General features: G+C 41.3%; 1 protein-coding gene across 1 annotated transcript in view; it reads right to left on the bottom strand.

The window, feature by feature from the left end:
* FREM1 (FRAS1 related extracellular matrix 1) overlaps nt 1-23659 on the bottom strand; it is a gene marked incomplete at its 3' end in the record, with an annotated part of 67467 nt that overhangs the window by 23888 nt on the left and 19920 nt on the right. The window contains exons 8-23 of the mRNA XM_082012885.1: nt 21940-22284; nt 21311-21453; nt 20535-20731; nt 19246-19336; nt 18044-18211; nt 17296-17504; nt 16681-16774; nt 15951-16203; nt 13896-14093; nt 12458-12643; nt 11880-12076; nt 10858-11086; nt 9104-9248; nt 5667-5808; nt 4137-4332; nt 3112-3376 (exon numbers count right to left, since the gene is read on the bottom strand). Coding sequence (XP_081869011.1) covers nt 3112-3376; nt 4137-4332; nt 5667-5808; nt 9104-9248; nt 10858-11086; nt 11880-12076; nt 12458-12643; nt 13896-14093; nt 15951-16203; nt 16681-16774; nt 17296-17504; nt 18044-18211; nt 19246-19336; nt 20535-20731; nt 21311-21453; nt 21940-22284 — 3058 coding nt within the window. The remainder of the gene's footprint in view (nt 1-3111; nt 3377-4136; nt 4333-5666; nt 5809-9103; nt 9249-10857; nt 11087-11879; nt 12077-12457; nt 12644-13895; nt 14094-15950; nt 16204-16680; nt 16775-17295; nt 17505-18043; nt 18212-19245; nt 19337-20534; nt 20732-21310; nt 21454-21939; nt 22285-23659) is intronic.

Below are 23659 nucleotides of genomic sequence, written 5' to 3' on the forward strand. Positions count from 1 at the left end.
ATGCACATACAGTTACACTTACACAGTTGATCTTGTACGGTGTCATGGGGCGGTTGTTTCAGACAGGGCCAGCCTACCTGGCTGCTTTCCACCTAGCATGCTTCTATCATATGTAAGTGAAATGGGGACTGGTTGACATTTGGATTATCATCTGCCTCGTCTTGCCCTCTTGACTGCAGACCTCAAAGAAGCATTTAAATAATTACAGGATCAGAACCTGGCCCATCGCTGCGTGCCTTGAATGTAAGTGACCTTCAGTAGGTCGTGGAGTAGCTTACTGTGTCACACAGGCTGTCCATCTAAAACTCCTCACTGCCTTCACCAATGCTGGATGATTAGGGGTTGATCAACTTGTAAGCTGGCAGTACGCCATGAAACAGATGGGAATGAGCATAGACAGACCAGGGACTGCATAGCAGTTAGAAATATGTTTACTGAGGATGGTATTCCCAGCTGGGAACCTGGAGACATCTGTCTGCACTGACCTAATGCTATTGTGCCAATGGCAAAAGGGTTGTGCTATTAGTAATCTAGATGAAATCAAATGCAGAACTAGAATAATTATGATAAATACTATGCTAAGGAAAAAAAAAAGGTAAAACATGTTCAGTCAAGACCTTAACCATCTCTATGAAGGTCTGGAAGATTGCAGTGGAAGTGAGTTTCCTCTGGTTATTTTGAAGACTGTGAAATCATTTGCATGACATCTCAAACAATATTTAAGTGAAAGACTTAGATAATTCAGTTCATGAATTCATCCATGAATATTCATCCAGTCTTCTACAGAATACCAGATAGGAGCAAACCTCCTGTTTATATACATCAGACTGAAATTTACAATGCTAATGTTGTATGCTACTTGATTTCACAGGTGATGAAGCTGCCTGTGTTCAAGACGTCCTTTTTTCTGCACTTTGGGAGATTTTGGTTGTTTATTTCTGGTTTATGGCTGCTTCATCTTTTCCTTGGGAATGGAGAACAGCCGATATTCTCCTCACTCTGATAAAATTTAGGGGACAACTCTCACGCACAGTTAGGAGGACATGTTGCATGGTTTGATTTCACCATTACCAACATTTCATGCTTTCTGCAGTTTGATGGCAACAGAGTTGGCTGGAGGACCTACCATCTGTCATGGCATTTAAAAGTTAAAAATGGAATCATAAATAGTGCCAGCTCATTACAAAATCAAGCCAGCATGTCAAAATGGAGGACATTAGCATGTTCTTTTAGTATCCTGCTGCCAGCATCTGATGTCAGGTTGCTAATCACTTGAAGTCATCTGTCCAAACAAGCACTGCCAAATCTTTCTTCCAGGCTAGCAGCACCAAACAATACAGGTAAATTTATGTCTGAAGGAAGTACTTCAGTGAAAAGTAAAAATCTGATCGGTTAATCCCTCCCCCGCTAATTACCCGTATAATTAATGTAACCATTCTTTGTTTAAATAATAATAATATTCTGCCACAATATTTATATGTCTACACAAAACCTAATTATTTTCCGAATTATAACATTGAGGAACATCAATTATTTTTATTAAAATAGCTATTGAATAACAATATTTATTAAAACATCAAAACCCTACTTATATAAAGCTGACTTTCTAGATTGGTTCTTAACCATTGTCTGAAACAGAAGACATTGGGTTTATCCACATGCACAGTTTCCCTAGAATTGCTTGGTCTGCTTTCAGTAGTGGGGTATAGAAGTCATACTGATGCAAGCCACTCCTACACTGCCCAGCCTACAATTGGCATGACTGCAACCTTACTTGCCTGAGCTAATTTTGGTTTTGGTCATAGTGTTTCACAATCAAGAAACATAAAGACAGATAATATTTGTTCACTTTTTCTCTTATGACTACAAGTCGATCAGACAAATCTCCTAACTAGAGTTTGCACCACATTTAATTTAGTGGAAGGTATAGTTTGAAATGTTTCATGTGACAAAAGCCCCAAAGTTACTTTTGGATTAATTCTAGATAATGTCACATAAGCTGCCCTGGTGTCATAGGGAGGTTTATTTCCTATCTTCATGACCCACTTGCTTGACTTCCCTGCAAAAAACGTGGCAAACTGGATGACAAAACATGTCCTTGAATCTTCATCACACATCATGGAAAATGACATTCAGATCAGGAATCTATTCATAAGACAGTGTAAAAAGGGGTCTTTTCTCAGCTGCAACTCTTAGGAGCTAAATCCTTCATTTTTCTTAGTCACAAATGAAAAAACAATAAGCTTTTATTTTTGTGCGGAAAATTTGAATTTTACATAAAGTACATTTTCTGTCAAAAGCTATTTTCAGAGGAAATTGTCAATGCTAGCAAAATGTTAGTGTTCTTCTTTTAGAAACCTTTTCCTTATTTCTGAGCTTGTTTTCCTGAATTTGCTCTTTTTTACAAAACTGTACCTGAGACTTTGAGTAACAATATATCTACTCTGTCTTCACCTGATGATAACTCACTACATCATTCTGCTCTATAACCAAGGGAGGTTCATTTAAGAACAAAAAAGGAAATAAATATCACTAGTCTGCTGAACTGGGCTTAAAAGTAACCAGGTTTACCCCAAAACCCCAATTGTCTACACAAATTTCTGACCTATTGTGGTGTCAGAATAGGTAAGTGGACTGGTGTTCAATATGTTCAAGAACTGCTTATGGAGTCAAAAAGCCTGCAATAATAAATAAGAATAGACAAGAAAGAAGTTATTTAATGTCTGGATTTTAACCAGTTATACCACACCCAGCTATAGCGAGAAACCAAAGGAAAATTTCATGAAGTATGTTTTTAGTCCTTCTCCCCCACTTAAATTTTAAGAGTTGTGTATGTTTGGGTGCTATAATAATACTAAAGCTAGTAGCATTGAGTGAATGTGGCTCTGGCTATAGTTTCAGTATCCATTAGAAAATGCATTTATTACCAAAGCAGCCACAACTATGTGTATTATAGTAGAAATATCTTTCCTATATAAATATTGAGAATTCCCACAGAGCTTTCAGCTCTTTTTCATTATTTGTTTGGTTTGTGTTGTGTGGTTTGGGTTTTTTTTAAATACCCAAAAAATCCAAGGGAAGAAGTTTGGGGGTTGGGGTGTTATGCCTTACCTGAATGTATCTTCAGAAACCACTGTCTTTGTGTTGTGAATATAGCAGACTATCTGTCTTGCTACATCCATTTGACTGAAGCTTGTAATGGGGATGCCAGGATAGCTGACATACTCTATTTGTCCGTACTGGGGTGGGGAGGTTATCACATAGAGGAGCTCCTCTGGCTTGTCAGTACCATCCTGTGCAAGGAGGACATCGGTTGTAACGTAGCCCCTATCCCCTTTTGTCACTCTAAGAGGTTTTATGAAGACAGCAATGTCTCCTGCAGGATAAACAAAACAACACTAAATAGTCATATTGAATTGTAAGTTGATCTCTTATGCATTATTTAGCCACAGGCAAGCCATCACTAGTAGAAAAATCATAGGACTGTAAGATTATAGGGAAATTCAGGCTGGAAGGGACTTGAGGATGTCTGTAGCCCAACATTCTTCTCAAAGCAGGATCAGCCATGAGATCAGCCATAACCAGGTTGCTCAGCGCTTTATCCCATCAGGGCTTGAAAACTGCCAAGGATGGAGACAGCACAACCTCTCTGAACCCTCGTGGCAATCTTAGCAGTGTCAGGTGAAGTTGGTCCAATTTAGGTTTCTCATAGGGATGCAATATAGGAAGAGAGACCGTAAGACTAGGGCATAAAACTGGGAGACAGCTGTTCTTGACAGCGTTTTCCTTGCCTTATTACATTCTTGCCATTTTTCTGTGCTTTGATTTACCCAGACATAAAGCTACTTTCAGAAGGATTTTTTCAGCTCTATTTGAAAAGTAGCTGGGAGTCCTGGGAGGCAAGGTGCAACACGTTGCCTTAGGCAGAGCCTTTTCAAATCCCAGGACTACGTCTTCACCAGCAGGAACATCAGGGCTCTGACCAGCAGTGAAATCCAAGCAGACAGACTTTTGGGATCTGCAGGGAGGCTTGCCAAGGGCATAGATAGTGCTCCAAGAGGGATCAGGACATGTACTGAGAGCATCTTTTTTTCAGAAACAGGCACTGTAAAACATCAGGTCTGGCAGATCTTTACCCTTTTCCATGTCCTTGATATTTATGTAGAAGTCCACAGCTGGAGATCTATTGTACCCATCCCACAGAAAAAATGTGAAGCTGTCTTGGTTCTTGGATCCTATAGCTCCTGTATGGACATATCTCACTAGATTCATATCCAGTTCTTCCTGAGTGCACTTCATTCCAGTCTGGAGAGTCATCCAGCCTTGGCCTACCTAGAAAGAATAAATATCCGTCAGTGAACAGATAGTCTCCCATGCATCCTTCCCTGTTTCTTTGCACTTATGCAGACTGTTAGTGGCAGCTGTCTGGCTTCCCTTCTGAGCTTTAGACTCTTTCTTCATAGTATGTTTTGAAGGGCAGTAAATATCTGGAGTTGCTCCCAAGCAGCTATAAGACTGGAGAAAATACAGTGATAATGAATAAAATAGAGTAAATGGACTTCAGCCACTTTTACTCCAGGAAATAAATTTCTGCACACTTCTCAATGAGACACCAAAATGGTTCCTGACCCAGCTTATGTTTTCTATCTCTTAATTTCACAGAGCTGCTCTTGATTTTGTCTGAAACCATACCTAAAGGGATATCAGAAATGAACCTATGAGGAACTTCAGAGAAGCACAGCAATTTAGAGCCCTGGAGGTCCTCTGATAGAAAAATGTGAATTGCCCAATAAAATTTCCTGCTTTTATGAAGATAGCATAGTACCCTATATTGGAATGATCTGTGTATTTGACATTTAGCCTGCATGAACAGTGTCACTAGCTTTGGAGGAAAGGTTATCGAAGATAGAGAGCTCAAATACACATGGGTACCCTATGTGCTGAAACGTCAGACTCCAGCCTCTCTCACCCCAGTGTGTAAACCCTTTTCACATGACCCACAGATTCTTGCAGGGGTCCAGAATCAAAATATTTTCCAGGCTTACAGGCCTTATAAATGAATTGTTTTCTATTAAAAAGAGGCATTTTTTTCTATCTTTTTTCCTGTGGCTTATCTTTAGTCAATAGATGGTTATCTTTCCTTCCATTTCTAGTCTTATTTTCTGCATTTCCGCTTGATATACCCTTTCCATCTTCTTCCTTTTTTCTCTCCTTCTCCCCATACTTTTCTCCTAACTCATGATCTATTGCCCACTCTTTCACACACATCTCCCTCCATTCTTTCTGAACCCTGAAGTAACTGAAATAATGGCTTACTTGTCACTTTTTTTTGATCAAGAAATTTTCCCCCTGCCCCTCCCAGCTTTGACACTTGATTTTCCCCTCCATGGGCTGATTCTCACAGCATCTCTCTCCATTGTCACCTCAGATGATCTGCCATGCCTTTCACCCTCCCTCTCCTCCTCTTGAGGATCTGGCCTCTAGTGTCAAAGCCTCTGGGACAGCATTGTTGTTTGGTTCAAACACTCTTTAACAATCAAACTGGCCACAGTCGCCTACTTCAAACCATGACATACATTTGGGAGAAAAGGAAGATGAACTTCATTCTACCCTAAAATGAGAAAGCTCTTTGCATGCCTGCTTTTTGTTGAAGTACAAAGACTAACCTTGAGCTGAAGCTGACCATTTTCTGGAAGTCTTTCAAATAAGTAGTAAATTCTCTCCCTGGGGGTATCTTTATCTTCCGCTGACAGAACAGCACTAGAAATTATTCGAGTTTCACCCATGTTCACCTCTATATCATCCTTCCTGCAAAAATTAAAAGTCATGTATTGAGGCAATAAAAGTAACCTTTCCAACATGTAATTTCTCTGCCAGGAATGTGGATTACCCAGATGCTGACAGAAATGACAACTGCAGAAAGAATAAAAGGAGGGTGCCTATTTCGGTTCAAAACAGAAAAAAAGCAAACAGGGTAGACCAGCTTCTCCTTACAATGGTGAAAAAGAACAAAGCAGATACCTACAATAACCTGGGATTTACCATCTGTCTTCTTCCCCTGAGCCCTATTCCACCTACCTTTATGCAATTTATAAAAAGAGGACAATGTAAGCAAATAGGCTGTATTATATATTACTGCTACTATAGACCATAGCAATACTGGCTCTAATGAACTAATAGTTCATTAGAGAAAGGACTGTCTTTCAAATGACTCGTCTGTCACTGCTCGCCTTAAACTTTAAGAGACACTACAAAGACCTAGCTGGCTTCTTCCCTATGCTCCCCATTGCAGAATTTTCCTGGGTTCTTGATTCAGAAAAGTAGGTTAAAACCACCTGTTCCTTGGCAAATGTGGCCATCACTAGAAACAATAAAAATCTGAGGCAGCTCTGGGGAAAAAAATCCCACGTAGCTTGAAATTCATGCAGAGTCTTGCTCCAGGATGATTCTCAGATTGTGTCTCCTGTTTCCATTCTCAGCTAGTAACCATCCACCAGTTTGCCTCTGCACACCCTGCTTTATCATTTTGCTGTTAGCTGTCTTACATTTTCACAACGTAGCACCCAAACAGTATTACCTGACTATACAATAGTTTCAAGGAAGTTGGAGGTGATTCAGCGTATTCAGTCAGGGATATGCGACCTACTCAAGCTAATCTGCCCAGGGGCCATGGAGCAGGTTGGATAAGGACAGACTCCTTAGGAATTTGGGCAGCTAAGATCTGGCTGGATGCAACTGAGCATGTGCAAGCCATGCTTTTTCAAAGGCCAAATACAGAGAGATTTTTACAAGAATTGCTAAAGACACATTCTTCATATAACAGCTCTTTGCTTTGCCAAGCTGCAAGTGCCTGCTCCAAAGCAGAGTGACAACTGAGATTTCCAAAGAAGAAGTTTTCACAATTATTTAGTGATTTTGGAAAATACATTTATTATTCTCTTATCAGAAAGGGTGGAGAGTTTTTTCCTAAAATTTCATATTCAAACTGATCTGGATATGAGGCATAGAAATTTCACGTTTGGCAAAATGAGAAGCAAAGCAAATGGAGTCATATGACAGAGTATATCAAGTCATATTAATGGCAGATCAAGCAACCTTAATCATTTGCTCATACCAGCAATAAACTTGCTGAGGCTATGCAAACAGAAAGACCAGGTGTCTGACCTAAAATCTGCATAAGCCAGGAAGAGAAGATTCAAACAAAAAATAGGTGAAGATAAACACCTTTAGCTACACCCTGAATGATGTGTAATCCCAAATCATTTTTCTGTGTAGCGGTTTGTTAAGTCCTTCTTAGCACCCATACATCTTATCTTGAGAAGATTTCAAGGGGAATGTGTAAGGGCCTTACATTCCCCAAGGGCACCCCTTGCTTCAGGATGCAATCCAAGAGGTGACAGATTGAGTTTTTGGCAATCACTGTGAATAAGAGCCACTGTTTGCCAACCAAAAACATCCCATCCCAGATTCTTCAGTCTGTTGGCCATAGCTAATGGAGATGAAAGCCCAAACTCCCTGGGGTGGAAATGTGTCCCCAGATCAAAAGGTCAGAAAAAGCTTACAGGTATTGTCAGTTGTTCACCTGTAAAACACTGCAGTGGCATAAGGGAGCTCCTGCCCCACAGCAAAGATGTGGTGATTGACAGTGGCAGCTCAACCACTTCAATACCAAACTGAACACATTTCCTCAACACGCTACTGCTTAACCACTGGGAACATAATACATCTCAGTGGAAGAGTAACAGGCAAGAAGCAGTAACTTCTTGTAATGAAATAGCTATTTTGCAAATAGATGGCTCACTATGTGCTACTGTTCACCACAGGAATGGCAAATGGTGAGATCTAACATCAACAGACAAGGCAGCAATGGTTTCTGGACCCAGCTGGGCAAAGCTAAAAACACTTGACCTCTTGCACTTCATCATCTTCCTTCAGAGAGAAGGGGTGGAAAATGACATATCAATCTTTATCATATGAGGATCAAATAGGCAATTAACAGTAATTACCGGTACATGACATGAATACATAAACTCTACCCTTTATTCTAAGTAGAAATGCACTTTCTGTCTTGTTAGCATTACGTGGTCCTTGATAATCTTTCAAGTATAAAACTAACATTTGTCAATGCAGGAAGCTCTACATGTTCCAGATTCTCTGCAATGGGAAATGTAAGTCTGATCTGAAGGTAGGCCAAATATCCTGAGGGATCAGAAATTTCTACTTTAGTGGCAGCCTGCTTAACAGGCCGCGAGTCATTTCCCAAATGCAAAATTTAGAGGTTGGGAGCTATACCCCCAAAGCCTTTGGGCCCCCAGCTCCCCATCTGCCTGCCTGGTGCTGGAAAGCAGCCAGGAGGACCAAGGCCCTGATGCTCCGCAGCAGGTTGTCAGCTAAAAAATGGGGATCCCAAGGGATGAGCTCCTTGTTAAAGTGTCCAGGAGGTTCGGCTGTCTCCAGCCAGCTGCCTATCTGCAAATGGTCTGCCAGGCAATTTCTGACCACATCTAATTCATTTATGACTCCTAGTTTTGAGCTCTAAGGGAAGTTAGCATGCGCCTTTTCAGAAGTTGAATTGTGGCTGAGCAATAGAGTTTTATAATGGAAAAGAAGAGAATCATTTATCTGAAAGGCTTTCCCCTGTGAGGCACGGAGCTGATTCTCTCATGCCAAAATCCAAAGCTGCTTTCAGAGAGATGTTTTAGACAGGCGGTTGCCCCAGAGAAGGGGAAAGGAAAGTAACTGCAGTCAGTACCACGGTGGCCAGTGGCCGTAGGCCAGCAGAGGTGTGCAAAAGTAAGGCTCTGGCAAACATCTTGAAGTAAGTTATGAAAGACAAAACAAGCATGTTCCCCCTTTTTTTTCTCTATTCTTTCAATATTAAAGCAGCATTACAAAGGGCAACATTAAAGCAAGCCCTTTTTTCACTAAAAATGCTTTTGTTAAACAGGCTGATAAAGACACACATGGAAACATCTGTATTGACATTAGCTGTGACTAGTTATGGCAACTTCTCCCCATCAGTCACCGATTTGCTGTTTTGATCACTTTTGGATCATTTTGTCTGAACTCATTCCTCTGTCAGAGACAGGAACATGTGGCTTACTTGCTCAGCACTGGTTTCTCATCATTAACTGGAATGACCTTTACTGAAATGGTTCTGAGGACTTTATGTTTCCCATCTGATAGCTGGATTTTAAAGCTGTCAGTAAGGTTTTCCGAATTGTCATGCATGTACATCAGCTTCATTCCTGTGCAGGGGGTGGGAGGGAAGAAAAAGGTGGGGGTGGGGGGAGAGAGAGAGAAATGGAAAGAGCAAATAAATCTGACTCCTGCAAAATCTCTCATGTCATTTCACTCTGCTTCCATCACCCTTCTTCTATCTACCCTCCCCATATGCCCTGGTCACAGCAAGCTTGTTTCAGCTGCCAGATGGTAAGCTTGGTGAGCCACTGATGTTCATTAATCTAACAAACAACATACTGTTGACTCAAAAACACCAGCCTGACCTGAGTAAGGAGTGACTCCCTTCACAAAAAAGTCTCTGTCAGTCTGAAAAAGGCAAGTTTCTTCTCCTCTCCTCATTCCATTTCACTTTAACAAGGAGTTAGAAAGAGTGAGACTATCAAGAGACACTTTTCTGTGCCTTAAATAATCTTCAGGGAGCTTTAAACAAGCCTTGGGGAGGACAGCTGGCCTTGTGGCTCTGACCATGGACGATGAGAAGATCTGGGCTGGAGGTGGCTCAGTCACCATTGTGGCCAGGAAAAGAGAAAAGCCAAGCAATTGGAAGAGAGTCAAAAGCAGGACTTGGGAAGGCTGAGGAATTTGGTGTGGGGACATGGTGTTTCTGAAGGTTCAGATTAGACAGGCAGAAAGAAGAAAAATCTTTCCTCAGGTTTTGAGGGCTGAACTGCAACCTGAGTGGCAGAGTTGAATTCATGTCCCTCTTTGTATTGCTAGATCCCGTATTTCACTAAATGGCCACAGTCTGGAAGAATCCACCATATTCTTTGCAGTGTTAAATACACTTTTTGATTACATGTACTTGAAAGAGCTTTGCTGCTTCAAAGCAGGTTAACTGATCATGCTAAGCTATAAAGCCCCGGGTCATGCATTTATCATTAGGTATATGAAGGTATATATTGTGGCCTTTCAGTATATAAAGGAGGCTTATATGAAAGATGGAGAGCGACTTTTCACCAATGCCTGTACTGACAGGACAAGGGGCAAGGGTTTTAAACTGGAAGAGGGTAGGTTTAGATAGAACGTAAGGAAAACCTGTTTTACAATAAGGGTGGTGAGACACCAGAACAGGTTGCCCAGAGAAGTTGTGGATGCCCCATCCCTGGAAGTGTTCAAGGTCAGGTTGGACAGGGCTTTGAGCAACCTGATGTAGTGAAAGATGTCCCTGCTTGCAGCAGAGGGGTTGGACTAAATGATCCTTACAAGTCCCTTCTAACCCAAACGATTCTATCATTCTGTGATCATTTAGAGCAATATTTAACTCTATGATCAGATAATGTGCTTTTAAATCAGTCTTTCTGTTCTAGGTGTTGTCAAACATTTTGAAATATGTTTACTGATATGTTACAATATTCCCTTTATTTTTTTAGGGCAGATGGCCTCCCTAGTCATATTACTACCCTTTCTGATATGTAGGCTTCTCAGGGTGATGTTATTGATAGTTCCTAAAAACTATAGACAACATTAGCATTAAATAGGTTAACTTCTATTCCTAAACATTGTCTTGGAAATATACATAAGGCAAGTGAATAAATAAATTGTAAGTATTTCTTACTGTGCCACCTTGCCTATTAAAGGAATGAAAGACCAATATCAGAAGAATGCTCTACCTACCATTCTTCAGTAGCTCCATGGAAAAGTCATGAACAAGCAACCCATGGCTGTGGTGGTCATGGTTAATTAACCGTTTATAGTGTAGAATATCATTGCCATGAACTCCATTAATAAGGAACCCATACCAGGGCCTCTGCACAACCCCAAATACCAAACGGTCTTGAGGCACATCCAGATCAACTGCATTGATAACAGAGAGATCCAGCTCCTTCATCTCCCCCTCTTGAACCTGAATGTGAAAGAAAAAAATGTCCAATTCTCTTACATAAAAAAGAAATTATAGAACTTTAACATGTTTTTTGGGTGTGACTGTATCTCTTTGTTTCCTCCACCTCTTTCCCAGTAGCTTTTGAACCAGCTATCGATTTCAACCAGTTTAAGAAATGTAGAGTAATAAATGGTTACAGTGATGAATAAAGAAGGTGAGATAAGGAGTTCATATCTGCCCCAATTAATAGAAAATCTGTTAAGTAAATAAACTTCATATGAAGTGCTAGGGAATGCACAGAGGAGAAAGCCTTTAAATACAAATATATCTACAAAAATATGGATGCATATGAATTTATACACATACATGCACCTTTTACTTTACAGTAAGATAAGTTTACACTGCCCTAGCATGATGGTCACAGAATTATAAATTATACTAAAAGCAATCTTCAGAAAGGGGAGAGGCTATGCCACTAACGTAAAAAAACTCTACAAAAAAAATTATAAAGGCTCTTGAGAAGGCAGAAGAAGCATAAAGATCCTTTTGCTTTTTAGATGATTTTTTTAAAGATTTGAGCCTTTTTTTTACTTAACTGCAAGTTACCACATAGGACTTTGCACTGCTCCAGTCTCACTGAAGCTCTGTTTTACAGGTTTACATGGGATTGAACTGGGCTGTTTCCTGAACTGGGCTGACTACACAGAGGGAAAGATGCAGAGGAACAGGTGTCAGAAAAATGTTCTTATCTATATTAAAGAGTGTTTTCTGGTATAAAATAGTTCTATGGCAGGCATTTTGATTTTTTCCTTACAGTAATATTCCTTGCTATGAATTCTGGGACTTCATCATTGGTTGGGTTGATCAGCACAAAAAATGGAGTCTCTGCTGAGCGATGCAGCCCATCAGTGACATAAAGTACAAAGTGGTCTGCTGTTGGCTCCATTCGCACGTGCCTGGCTTGTACATAGTTTACCTTCAGGGCTTTCAGGTGCTTCAGCTGAAACGAAGCTAGAGATTTTAAAAAGGAGATGGGTTAGCACAATCTTTTCCTGTCTTCTGGTCTTACACATCATAAAACCCCCTGAAACTATGTCTTTCTTCAAAGAACAAATAACTTGGATTTTACAAGTTCTCAGGCGTTTTCTGGCTGAGCTACACTGCACATGTTACCGCAGGACACGTGCCCTTCCCCTGAAACAAAAACGCATCCTTCTGCTTCTTGTGGGATTCTGCAACTTCGTCCTTCGCAGTTCAGTCTGCAGAACTGAGCCCAAATAAAAAGACCCAAGTAACAGGTGGGAAGAGATCTGAGGTCTAAGTAACTACATTGGTTGTTATTTGACTGACAGGCCAGGAAAACGGGGACGTCGTACGTACGTTAAGGCTTACCTGCGCTTATACCCACGTTGCTTTTCTCAAACCCGGGAGAAGGCAATATATTTTCTATGTAACCAAACTGGGGAGGAGAAACCAAGACAAACTCTAAGTCATCTGCAGTGGTGTCAGGGTCAGTGGCAAACAAATGGTTGGTGGTAAGGGCTGCTGAGGAGCCCTCCTCCACCACAAACCTTGCACCTGCACACAAACAATATGATATGCATTATTGCTTATTTAGCTCATTTTACTGTTGCTTTTGTTAACAAGAACGGAAATAAGAACTAAGAGGGAAAAGACAGCAAATACTGAGATACTGAGGGGTTTTGGATTAGTTAGGTTTTTTCCCCTGCTTACACCATCAACTCTACTTTTGCCATCATGTAAGTAGAGACGGACGGGATAGTGAAATTATTTTACTGGTAAGTTATTAGGTATGGTTTATGTACTGCTCAGAATCAGTCATTACCTCTGTTTGTCAGAGCATTAATTACATGAGAGCTGTTATGAATTGCTCATAATGAACAATTTTTTCATGCATCACTGCTTAATTTCCCTGCTGGGACAATGCTTCATTTCCACAACATTACTGGGGTGAGAGCCTGCAAATTACAAAACTACTCATACATATGCTTAAATATTCTCTGAAATACCTAACATACATGTGATGCTTACAAACAAATGACATTGAAAAAGACAAGCATACAGAAAGCATACCCTTAACATGTATACTACAGACCTCATCCAAAGCCCAGGAAATCAATTGAAATTTCACACAATGGGCTGCTGTGGGACTAAATGTGTATTACCAACACTTTTCCATTTTAACTGAGTATTTTTGATCCTGAAGAGTACTAGTGAAAATACGGGTTCACATCTATTAATTTGGTCCATTACATATAGATTCTAGATTTGTCTTCATTCACTAACAGAATTAACTGTAAGTAACAAAAGATTATCTCCCCTATTATAAGGGCCAGAGTCCAAATTTCAGTTGTATACTTTACGTGCCAAGGTAGATAGTTATTTGTGTTTATATTTTTGCATTGTATAAGCCTGACAATTACCTGGACCTAAGTTCAGTTCAGGGACAATATATCAATCCCTTTTACCCAGACATAGCTTACATATGCAGCAATGGACATGTATAGATGGAGGGGAGCAGATCTGAACACTCTCATCTCTAACCGCATGATTTAAGCAGCTGAAGAGCCACAAGCAGTTACTCATACTTGCACCTGCAGCTGAATTTGGTGGTTGCACTGCACTAGCAAAAGAAAAAAAATATTGGTGGAAATTCTGATCCAAAAATTTTGTATGCTGATCTCAGCTGACTCTTTCTGACACTAAAAACCAACCAACCAACCAACCAACCAACCAACCCCCTGAGTCTTTAGCCATTACAGTACTGCACAGCCCACATTATAATGCTGTAGTGAGAGGAAGCTTTCACCAGTTGCAATTGATGGAGGCTGGTTGTCCACTGGAAGTACAGTGATGTTAAGGTCATATACTGGAAATGGATCATGAAGCGGAACTGGAGGAGGTAGAGGTCCATCATAACAGCAGTCTTTCACATCTAGGCCAGCCTCACCATCAGAGACAGTGAAAGTTAAGATATCAATGGAAGGAGTCAGGCCAATCTCCCCACCTGGAAAAAATGTTGCAGTTCAGAAGAAATGTTTTACCAAAACTCCATGAAGAATAGTTTTGTATCCTGCAATGACAATCTGCAGTATTCAAATTCAGAAGACGAAGAAAACAACAGCAAAATTACTAGAGTTCTTAATTCTGGCTGGTGGGGGTGCTGTTTGGTTAGGGATTTGGTTTGTTGTTTATAACTAATTTTAACCAGCTTACTTCTATTCTAGAATATAAGGGTGTAGAAAAGTATATAACTAAGTCAGTATTACTAATAGTTGTTATTATTATAAAAATGTTATAAAATTATATTGTAATTGTAATAAAATTGCTAATAGTCCTCATGATTCTGTTCTTTCTGCTCTAAGGCATGTGCAAAATGTACACTTAAGCAGAAAGAGAGGTCTTTTCTGCGTTCCTTCTTGAAGAATGTAAGAAAATATCTTTCTTTTATATATATATTCTCTCTATGACAAATGGTAATTTCCATGCTCTTCCAGAAGAAAACATTTTTGCACACCGAGAAATGCATTTATGCCTATATACCTCTTATCCCCACAAAATGGACTACAACAAGGGCTCTGCTTTGTTGCCATGCTATATATATATGCCTACAAGTAATCACGTTCAAAATGTGGGCTGATACAGCATAGGACTGGGAACTGTCACCCCTTGAAAGACGCATCTGTGGGTTGAGTGTACTCTAGTTCTCAGCGCTTCTGGTGGCCTGTGTCTTGCGTTGCTGCAAGACATTACTAATAATCTTTCTGCAAAGGAAAGGCAGTGACTCTCACCTTCTCTTGCAATATCTACTGGCAGCACATTTAACATGTAGAAATTTGGGAATGAAAACCACAGGCACTGTACCCTTGAAGGTCATCTTCTGCCCTTCATTGCCTTTGCAAAACACTGCCATTGAAATAATGTTCCCAGTATCTTTAGGATGCTGAAGAAAGGTTTGCTATGGGTGGCCATAATCAAGTACTTCCTTCTCTTCTCAAATACCAGATGTTCATGTCAGACAGTGCCAAGCCTGAAAATATCACATATATTCTCCATGCTAGCACAAAATTACAGACTAATTACACAGAAAACAATAGCCTTTGAAAAAAAAAGATTAAAGCTGTCATCAGAGATGTAGAAAAGAGAACCCCTTTAATGGTAATGAAAGGATGCAATTAAGTAGCAAAGGGGGTTAACTGGCCCTTGATTTCTGTGAGTAATTGAAAAAAAATATTTTTAGATTTTAAAGATGAAATCACAAAGCAACATGTTTTTAGCACTGTGGTTCTCTTGAAGAGAATCTGAACATCATTTATTTTGTGGTACAGAAAGTCTATAAACTGTCCAAAAGTGGATATCCATCTAGATTGGAGAGGCAAGCAAGAAGTACCTCAGGTTGTTAGCAGTTTTCTGTCAAAACTCGGCATGCTCATTTATATCATCACATTACTTTATCTAAGCATGACTATGGAGAAAGATCGAAGTAGGGGGTTTTTTAATGTAATGAAACAAATAGAGAGACACTATATTTTACCTAATTTAGTTGTAATTTTGCCAAAAAAGCCCAAGATATTTTATGATCAACAATGAAAGAGATCCTCCAGGATTATGATGCTTTCATGTTCTTGTTCTAATATAATTTTCAGTTCAAACAGGGATTTGGAGAACACATGAAAACATTTGGTAGTTGTATATCATCAGCCCTCTTTCAAAGCCATCTTACTTTTTTCCCCAGTCACAACACATGTGGTTTCTCAGCAGTTCCTGCTGAGTTTCTGCAAAGATTATGCGGATTCAGGTTGAGATTTTCTGCCAAAAACTCTCTGACAACCTTCCAGTCTAATTCTGTCCTTAACTCACTTACTAGTGTGCTTATATGTGACTACACCAGAGATGACATCAGCTTGGGAGAAACGATCCACAGCAATGCCAGCTTTCCTTACTACCCCGTGGTAGGGCTGGCGAGCCAGCATAAACACCAGTTGCATGTCATCACTGTCTGCATCGGTGGCATAAAGGTACTCCGAGGAGAGGACCACTTCTTCACCTTCCAGGCAGCGGAGCACAGGAGCAAGGCCTCTTTGCATAACAGGTGGCTCATCATTCACAGGCGACACCTAATCAGAAAAATAATTTAAGATCTTTCATTTTTTATTTCAGTGGAAACCTGTTGTTTTAATACATCGCTTTCCAGCCCAAACCAGCAGTATGCTGTCAGTGTCAGGGTACATTGAGCTCTCTCTATGAACGAAATGAAACCAGCTGAATTAGGGTGACTCTTAAAATTCGAAGACAAAAGTAAACCAAACTAGATAATTATAGCTTGAGAAAGAAAACTCATTCCCCATATTTAGGTACAGAGAGAATAATTCCAGACAGAAGAACAGAAGCTAGAGAAAGCACAAATGCCTTTCAGCTGGTACAAGCCAAACCTCCTCTCAAATTTGCCACATAAACCTGAAAGCTAGGATCAAAATGGAAGCCTAACAAGCGCATTATCTTCCAATTTCCAAGGGAATGCGAAGAATTTCAGAAATCAAGTTTTGCAATCTTCTACACAGGCAATTGCTCTCAGAAATACTCAACATACTGACCTTGACCTGCAGGATGAACTCTACAAAGTGGGTGCCATCTGTGGCTGCAAAGAGGACATCATCAGTGAGAGTCTCCGAGCCATCATGCCTATACCTGTGGGGGAAAAAAAAAAAAAAAGAGCTACACAGATTTCGCACAGGCAAAGAAGCTGTGCTTTCTGGTCATGCCAGACATGTGGATCCCTCCCAACAGAAAAAGCTGGTCCCTGTCCAAGGATGTCCATCTAAGATCGCTGATTCTGGATCACAATGTCTTCAGAGGGCTTGTGGGGTCTCCTACAAAACGAAGACCGCCAAGAAAAACCAGACATCAGCTGCGAAAAAAGCTGCAAAAATGCACTGAGGCCTTGTCATCTATGTCCTCATTGCAGTAGGTGCCCTCTGACTAACAGGTAGAAACCGTCAGGGAGCTCTAATTCTGCATGCATGCAGAAAGTGGAGTCTTGTTCTGGCTCAGCCAGCAACCTCGGCCTGGAGCAGCTCTGGCAGAGCCGCGCGATGGTGAGCGTGGCCAGCTGCAGCCTCTGCACCTCACGCCACTTCGCTGCAGGGCTGTCGCTCATCCAGCTGTGAGACTCTGCCGCCGCAAGAGGAGAAGGCAGCCACCCTTCTAACCTGACTGCCAGGGCACGCAGGTCCTCACAGGAAAGCCTGTCACCGTCATTGACGGGAATGCCATCCAGCTCCACCACCCCGTGCTGAGGCTGTCTCTGCAGGAGGAGGAAGAGATGCTCCCGTTTCGTGTCCACGTCAGAGATGAGAATGTGTCTCTCTGTGACAGGGCTCGAGCCACCCTCTTCCACTCGCAAATGGCTCGTAAAAACCTGCATGGAGGAGAAACGCTGAACTCTTTTCTACTGCACCCCCAAACATACACCAAGCAGGGCGATTTCAATTTGCTCTGGTATGAGGGCGTGTGACACCTTAAAAACCAAAATGCCAACGGCTGTGCTCTTTTCTCCTATTTTAGGAAAACCTGGGGAGTTTACTAATAATAGGACCTAATATGTGCAGCCCAGGCGTGGTCCCATTCACAGAGGCTCCTGGCCTTCACAGGCAATAAACAACACAAAGGGGAGGGATGCAGTTTTGCTAACCAAGATGTGACATACTTATCTTTGTACAGCCACTCAGATGCTGAAGGTAGCGCTCAGCTTAGTTGGCACAAAAAAATCACCTTGCACACTCACCAGACTTTGCCTTCCACTTCAGTCTGAATGGAGGCTACGTGCAAGACACTGAAACCCTGATCCCACGGAAGATTTATTTTTTATTTCAGTCAGGTCAGGACATCTCTCTGCATTTCTGTTTCTACCCAAAGCCATTTCCAAGTCCTGCCTTCTCACCTTCATCACCACCCTACCTCTGGGGCTTGATTGTCCACAGGAAGAATTGTAATATTGAAGCAGATCCCGTACAAAGTGCCACCATGATGATTGCTGACGGAAAAAATAAAATGGACTTGCTGAGGTTCAGGCCCAATGTCCTGCAGTGGCGGCATGTAGGCTACTTTCATATAATTCACAGCATGCTGCAGAAACAGAAGTGTGGTGTATGTAAGAAGAGGTTATGGGAGTAGCCATAATTCAGGACATTAGGGGCCTTTCTCATCCCCTGATTAGATGTTATCCGAACTGACAAAATTAACTCCAGAAACTTTGCACGTGCTCTTTAGCTACTGGCAATACCTTGATGAAATACATCTTTAGCTACAAATCAGGCGAGTACAGGTTCAAGTACTCAAACCTACACAGACATGGTGTATAAGTGATAACAGAGGCAATGGCTTTACCTTCTTGGTGGAGCCCTTTAAGAACGGTTGTCCCAGGGCCTTTTCTAACTGTGACTAAAATAAACAACTCATGAATGCGTAGCTTTTAATGTGGCATCTCCCATAGCAGCTGAATTTTACCTCGCCAGTATGAATAAACTGCACACCCTACTTCCCAAGGTGAGGGCAGGCCAGTGAAAGAGGCTAAAATAATCACTAAAATCTTGCATCCAGACGTCCGTATTAGCCACGTGATTAAGGGCTTGTAGGCTCAGACCTCTCATATGGTACTGCAATGATCACCATTTTGCAACCTTAACCATACAGCATGATATAAAACAGGGCACTTTTTACTAATATTCATAAGACATCTGTCAAGCTACAGAGCATGAAAACCGAACAACAAAACCCTGAAAAAGGCCTGTTCCAGCTTGTACCATGTCTATTGGTGGAGACACTGAGTAGAAGCAGGAAACTGTCAAGGTCTCGTTTCCACATTTTGTGTATTTTTTCCTTCCTCTTAACAACATGCTGGAGCCAAATTCAGCCTACCCTGAGCAAGTGCAGCCCCTGCTGGTTTCGGGAGAGTTGTGCTTACGTATTGCAGAACTGAAGCATGATGGAAATTTGTTTTAAGAGCTGGAACAGAATTAGCAAAATTTTCAGCTTCTTAAGCAGAGCTCATCATGCTGCTCCTCATTTTGCACCTCTTGTTTTCCTGCCAAAAAGAAGCTGTACGCTTGTAACATTTTTTTTTTTAATTGTTTAGAACGGGTGATGGTATCGTAACAAACCTGAGTAAATGTCCACAGTGCAAGAGCAGCAGGATCCTTGACTAGCTTGGGGATGGTGTCCACCATAAACAGCTTCCCAGCATCTGAGTGGCTGTACAGAAACAGGCATGTCACATCCTGGTTAGCAATACCAAGGAACAGGAAAAACAACAGTCACACAGCTCAGTCTTGCATTTCAAATTAACTTCCCACTCCCACTGCATTGAAAGGAAAAACATGTTTCTTTCTTCTGTCCTTGTTATTCATTTAAACATTATCACAGGAAACTGCCCACGAGAGATATTTTTCAGGGTGGCCATGAAAAATCATTGCATACGTTATAAGCGAGCGCTGGGTTTGCTACAGACGTGTCTCTGCACACCCCAGATACCATTTACACCACCTGCAAGTCTCGCCTGTCACATTCTTATTACTTACACACCTGCATTTATCTTTATGTAGAAAAACTAATTATTTCTGCTTTCCATGCATCGTACAAACTTCTGAAATGAACCAGTTTCCAGCAAGCCAGCTTTCCAACAGCAGTAACCGGCAAGCTGAATAACCATGTGGCTACTTGACTGAATAGGAGAACAGCCAAAAAGTCCTTCTTCCACAGCTGCGTACTGAACCCCTGTTGCTTGAGGTCAAAATTGAAAGTGTTGGCCTTCAGCTTAAACTGTACAATGGCTGGATTTTAAACTTTTCTATTTAGCAAATTGCTGCCAACGCTGTCATGAATTTTCCAAAGGGTGAAACAGCATCAGTGACATGTAAACTGCTACTACACCCATTCATCCCGTACCCCTGTTCCCCTCATAACCTGCTCTGCCTGCATTCTGCTCCACAGGCTCCTGGCCCAGGATCAGAAATCCTTCACAGTGCCATGGCGATAATAAATACCCTAAAAAAACTGCAGCACCTCATCTTCTCAGTCTGGGGCAGGCCTAGGTCAAGCCCCACTCTATAGGTTAGGAGAGGTGCTGTGACTTGTGTTCAAGGCTGTACAGGATCCCACAGGCCAGCGTAAAATGCAAGTCCAACAAAAGGAAAGAAAAGATTTCAGGTGCTCCTTCTTATTTCTTGCTAAACTATGTTTGGGTTTTTTTATTACTCTGTGTATTTTTCTGTTGCTTTCAGCTCTAGGTCACTCTTTATCAACAGGAGAGCTGCACCCAGGTATTGTCACCTGCACTTTAAGCAAACAGATGAAGAACCTGAGACACAAGCATGTTACTGCCACTGAGGCTGCTGCTCTTTCATGGGTCATTGCCCTGTGCCACCTGAAAGGTATGGCAGGTCACACCTACCCATGCGTGCAAGAGAAAAATGGGGAAGTCGTTATGGTGTATGTGAGTTCCCTGTCTTGCTCTTCCACATCTATGAAGTGGAGATGTTTCTTAGTTAGGTGAGCAATCTCAGTCTCCTTAACAACGAGGTGACGAGTCACTCCCGGTGCTTCTCTGGGTAGCTGATCATCCACAGGGGTAATGTGCACCATCATCACCTGAAATCAGGAAGACAGTAAAATCAGCAGCCATTCCTCTCAGTAAGAGAGTGTCCAAGCAGCTATTTGCAAACATGCACACGCAAAAGTAAGTGGATCACTAGAATATGAGATAGAGGTTGTGGCTGTTACGCCATACCATGAACACAAGCGTAATGGCAGTACACAACAGTTAATGCAAAGCCTATGAATCTTAGTGGTTTCCCTTTGAATTAAAAGCAAAGTTAAATTCAGTATGTTGGGTGAAATAAGTAGTGTCTTCTCCATTGACTTCAGGAGAGCTGTTTAGTTTGTTTGTACCATGTCCAAATCTAATCAGTTTTCAACATTTCATTTTACAGTGTAGGAAAAAGTCTTTGCAATGAACTTGTCTCTCTGTGGCCAGGCAGAGAGAATTACCCCATGGAAAGCAAGAACAAGAGCTAGCTCTGAAGAACATTATTTGTGGTGATGACTGTGGTGATAGCAAACAGAAAAGATTTGTAACAGTTTGATTTGAAAGTCTATCAGAAGGTGTAAAATCATTAGCCATTTGAAGGAAAAAGACCGGACTCTGCCAAAGATACTTTGGTTTCATACCTGTGGCTCTGAGAGATTGGGAGGGTCATGGCTATCACACAGCACAAATTCAAGAGAATCTTCAAATACTTCTCCTCCCAAATGATGATAGTAAATTATTCCATTAAATAGATCCCTCTGAAGAAAACTGCTGACAGAATACCCTGTTAAATTGAAGAAGGTATCTTCTATTGAACAGTGCATGATTTCAATAATTCATATAAATTGTCCATTAGCTGTGTAACTGGTAAAGCATAATGCCCCCTTTCTCATCCTAACTAGGGAAAGCCCTTTGAAGTGTTATCTCATTGTCTTCCACATTTTCTGAAGGTAATCAACTTATTTTCTGTGTCATTTAAAGATCATTCAAAAAATGAAGCAACACAGCAAATGGGCCTAAAGACCTGTTCAGAGGACAAAAGAGAATTTGAATGGAAGAATTATGGGATAAATTGTGTTCACAGGTATAGTAATAACCTGGTGCAGAGACCAACATTAGTTAATGATGGGGACTTACACTGTAACAAAAGAAGTCCAAATTTGCCATGATTTGTCCTGAGCGAAAATAAGTTGTCTAATTCTAATATTTAAGGTAGATAACAAAAGGAGGGGACAAGTAAAAGTGTGCTATTGTGGATGTGTTTCATTACCTATCAAGTTTGGTCCTGGTTTCTTCATGATTTCTCCAGCCTTTGGTGGCTTGGTAATATTGAATAGTATGTAATCATCACTGGAATCCATGTCAGAAGCATGAAGCATGGAGCCCTGAATCAGGATCGTCTGTCCCTCATGAACATCAATGACCACATTGCTGATAAGAAATGGAGGGCTGTCATCTTTAGGGAGGATATTGATTGGAAACTTATGGCGAATACTGTGGGGGCCATCGAAAATCCTAAATACCACAAAGTCCTTAGTAGAATCACTGTCATCATGATGGTAGTGAACAACTCCAGCCTGAATGTCAGAGACTGTGAACATGAATCCTTTCCCTCCTGTCAAAACAGTGGAAGAAAGCGCATAAAAAATGTGCAGTTCAGCCCAGAGGAGAATCCTTCCACGAATATGAACGTTATTAAGGGAGAGAGGAGAATGCATTTCTAACTAACAAAATCAAACATAACATCACCTACTGGAAACAAGTTTGTAGAAGCTGGAATAGTTAATAAGAATGTAGAATTTGCAACTGTGGTAGCAGAGAAAATCCTCCAAATGTCCATTGCACTAAAGATAACTGGAGATATCAAGAATTTTTAACTGCGACTGATTTCCACTTTAATTTCAACCTCTACTTTCTTATCAGAACATTTTACATGTATTTTAAACATCAATGAGAATATGCTTTATAAATACAGTTCAGCATTTCATTGCAAGTAAAAAATAACATTTGTGAATCTTAATTTTTCTGCATATTGAGGTCACTGTCACTAATAAGACAATCTTACACATCTGCTTCACTAGACACACACACAAATATTCAGGCAAGTTAAAAGTTTTGAGAACTGCAAGCTGGTGCTGGAAGAGATGATCTCCCCAGGGCCTCCAAGGAAAATATTTTTTTGCCCTTCATGCTGTGCAACATCAGCAGAGACACCCACCCACGCACTCCCTTTGTTCCTTACTTGAAGAGAATTATGGGCAAACTTTAGGATGGAGAAATAACTGCCTTACCTCCAAACAAAAACCTGTGAAAGATGACAGAAGGCAGGGAATAACAACATCTATACCTCTTTCTGTCAGGGCTTTTCTTTACCTCTTGGACTGTCGTTACCAAACCCAACAAAAGAACATTCAAAACGCTGAGCTGATTCACTGCTCCCTGCACTTAATGGGAATCTCTCCACTGATTCAGTGGGCAGTGGCTCAGACCATTAGCCAGCAGCATTAGAGTTATGGTGCAGCTGAAGGGCTAGACCTGAGCTTTCATTTAAAGTTTGGACATCTACTGGCACTTGCTAGACATAAAAGGCAATTGCCAAAAATTGTGGTGATGGTTTCCTTTGCACATGCCTACGCAGACACATAGAAGAGAATAAGGCACGGTCAATGGAGAAGAAATATCGACCCCGGCTGCCCCACGGGAGAAGGAGAAACCCCAGGGGGCTTCATGCAAGGATGGCACCGCCACCATGAGATGGGCCCTGGGCTCTGCTGGTCTGCTGCTCCACAGTCTGAAGCCTGGTCCCTGTCTGGCTGTACAGCCCCCTCGTAACACCATCGCTGGGGCTGAGCCTGTCTAACACTGCTAGCACCACAGAGTTCCTGTTTGTAGCATTACAGGAGGATGGTCGTGCAGACACTGAACGCCTTGGCAGTAGTTTCCTGAGATGAAACTTACTTCTGAATAGTTTCTGTTTCTGCTAAATTCCA

This window comes from Phaethon aethereus (genome assembly GCF_964289735.1).
Source record: "Phaethon aethereus genome assembly, chromosome: Z".
In the NCBI taxonomy this organism is placed as follows: Eukaryota; Metazoa; Chordata; class Aves; order Phaethontiformes; family Phaethontidae; genus Phaethon; species Phaethon aethereus.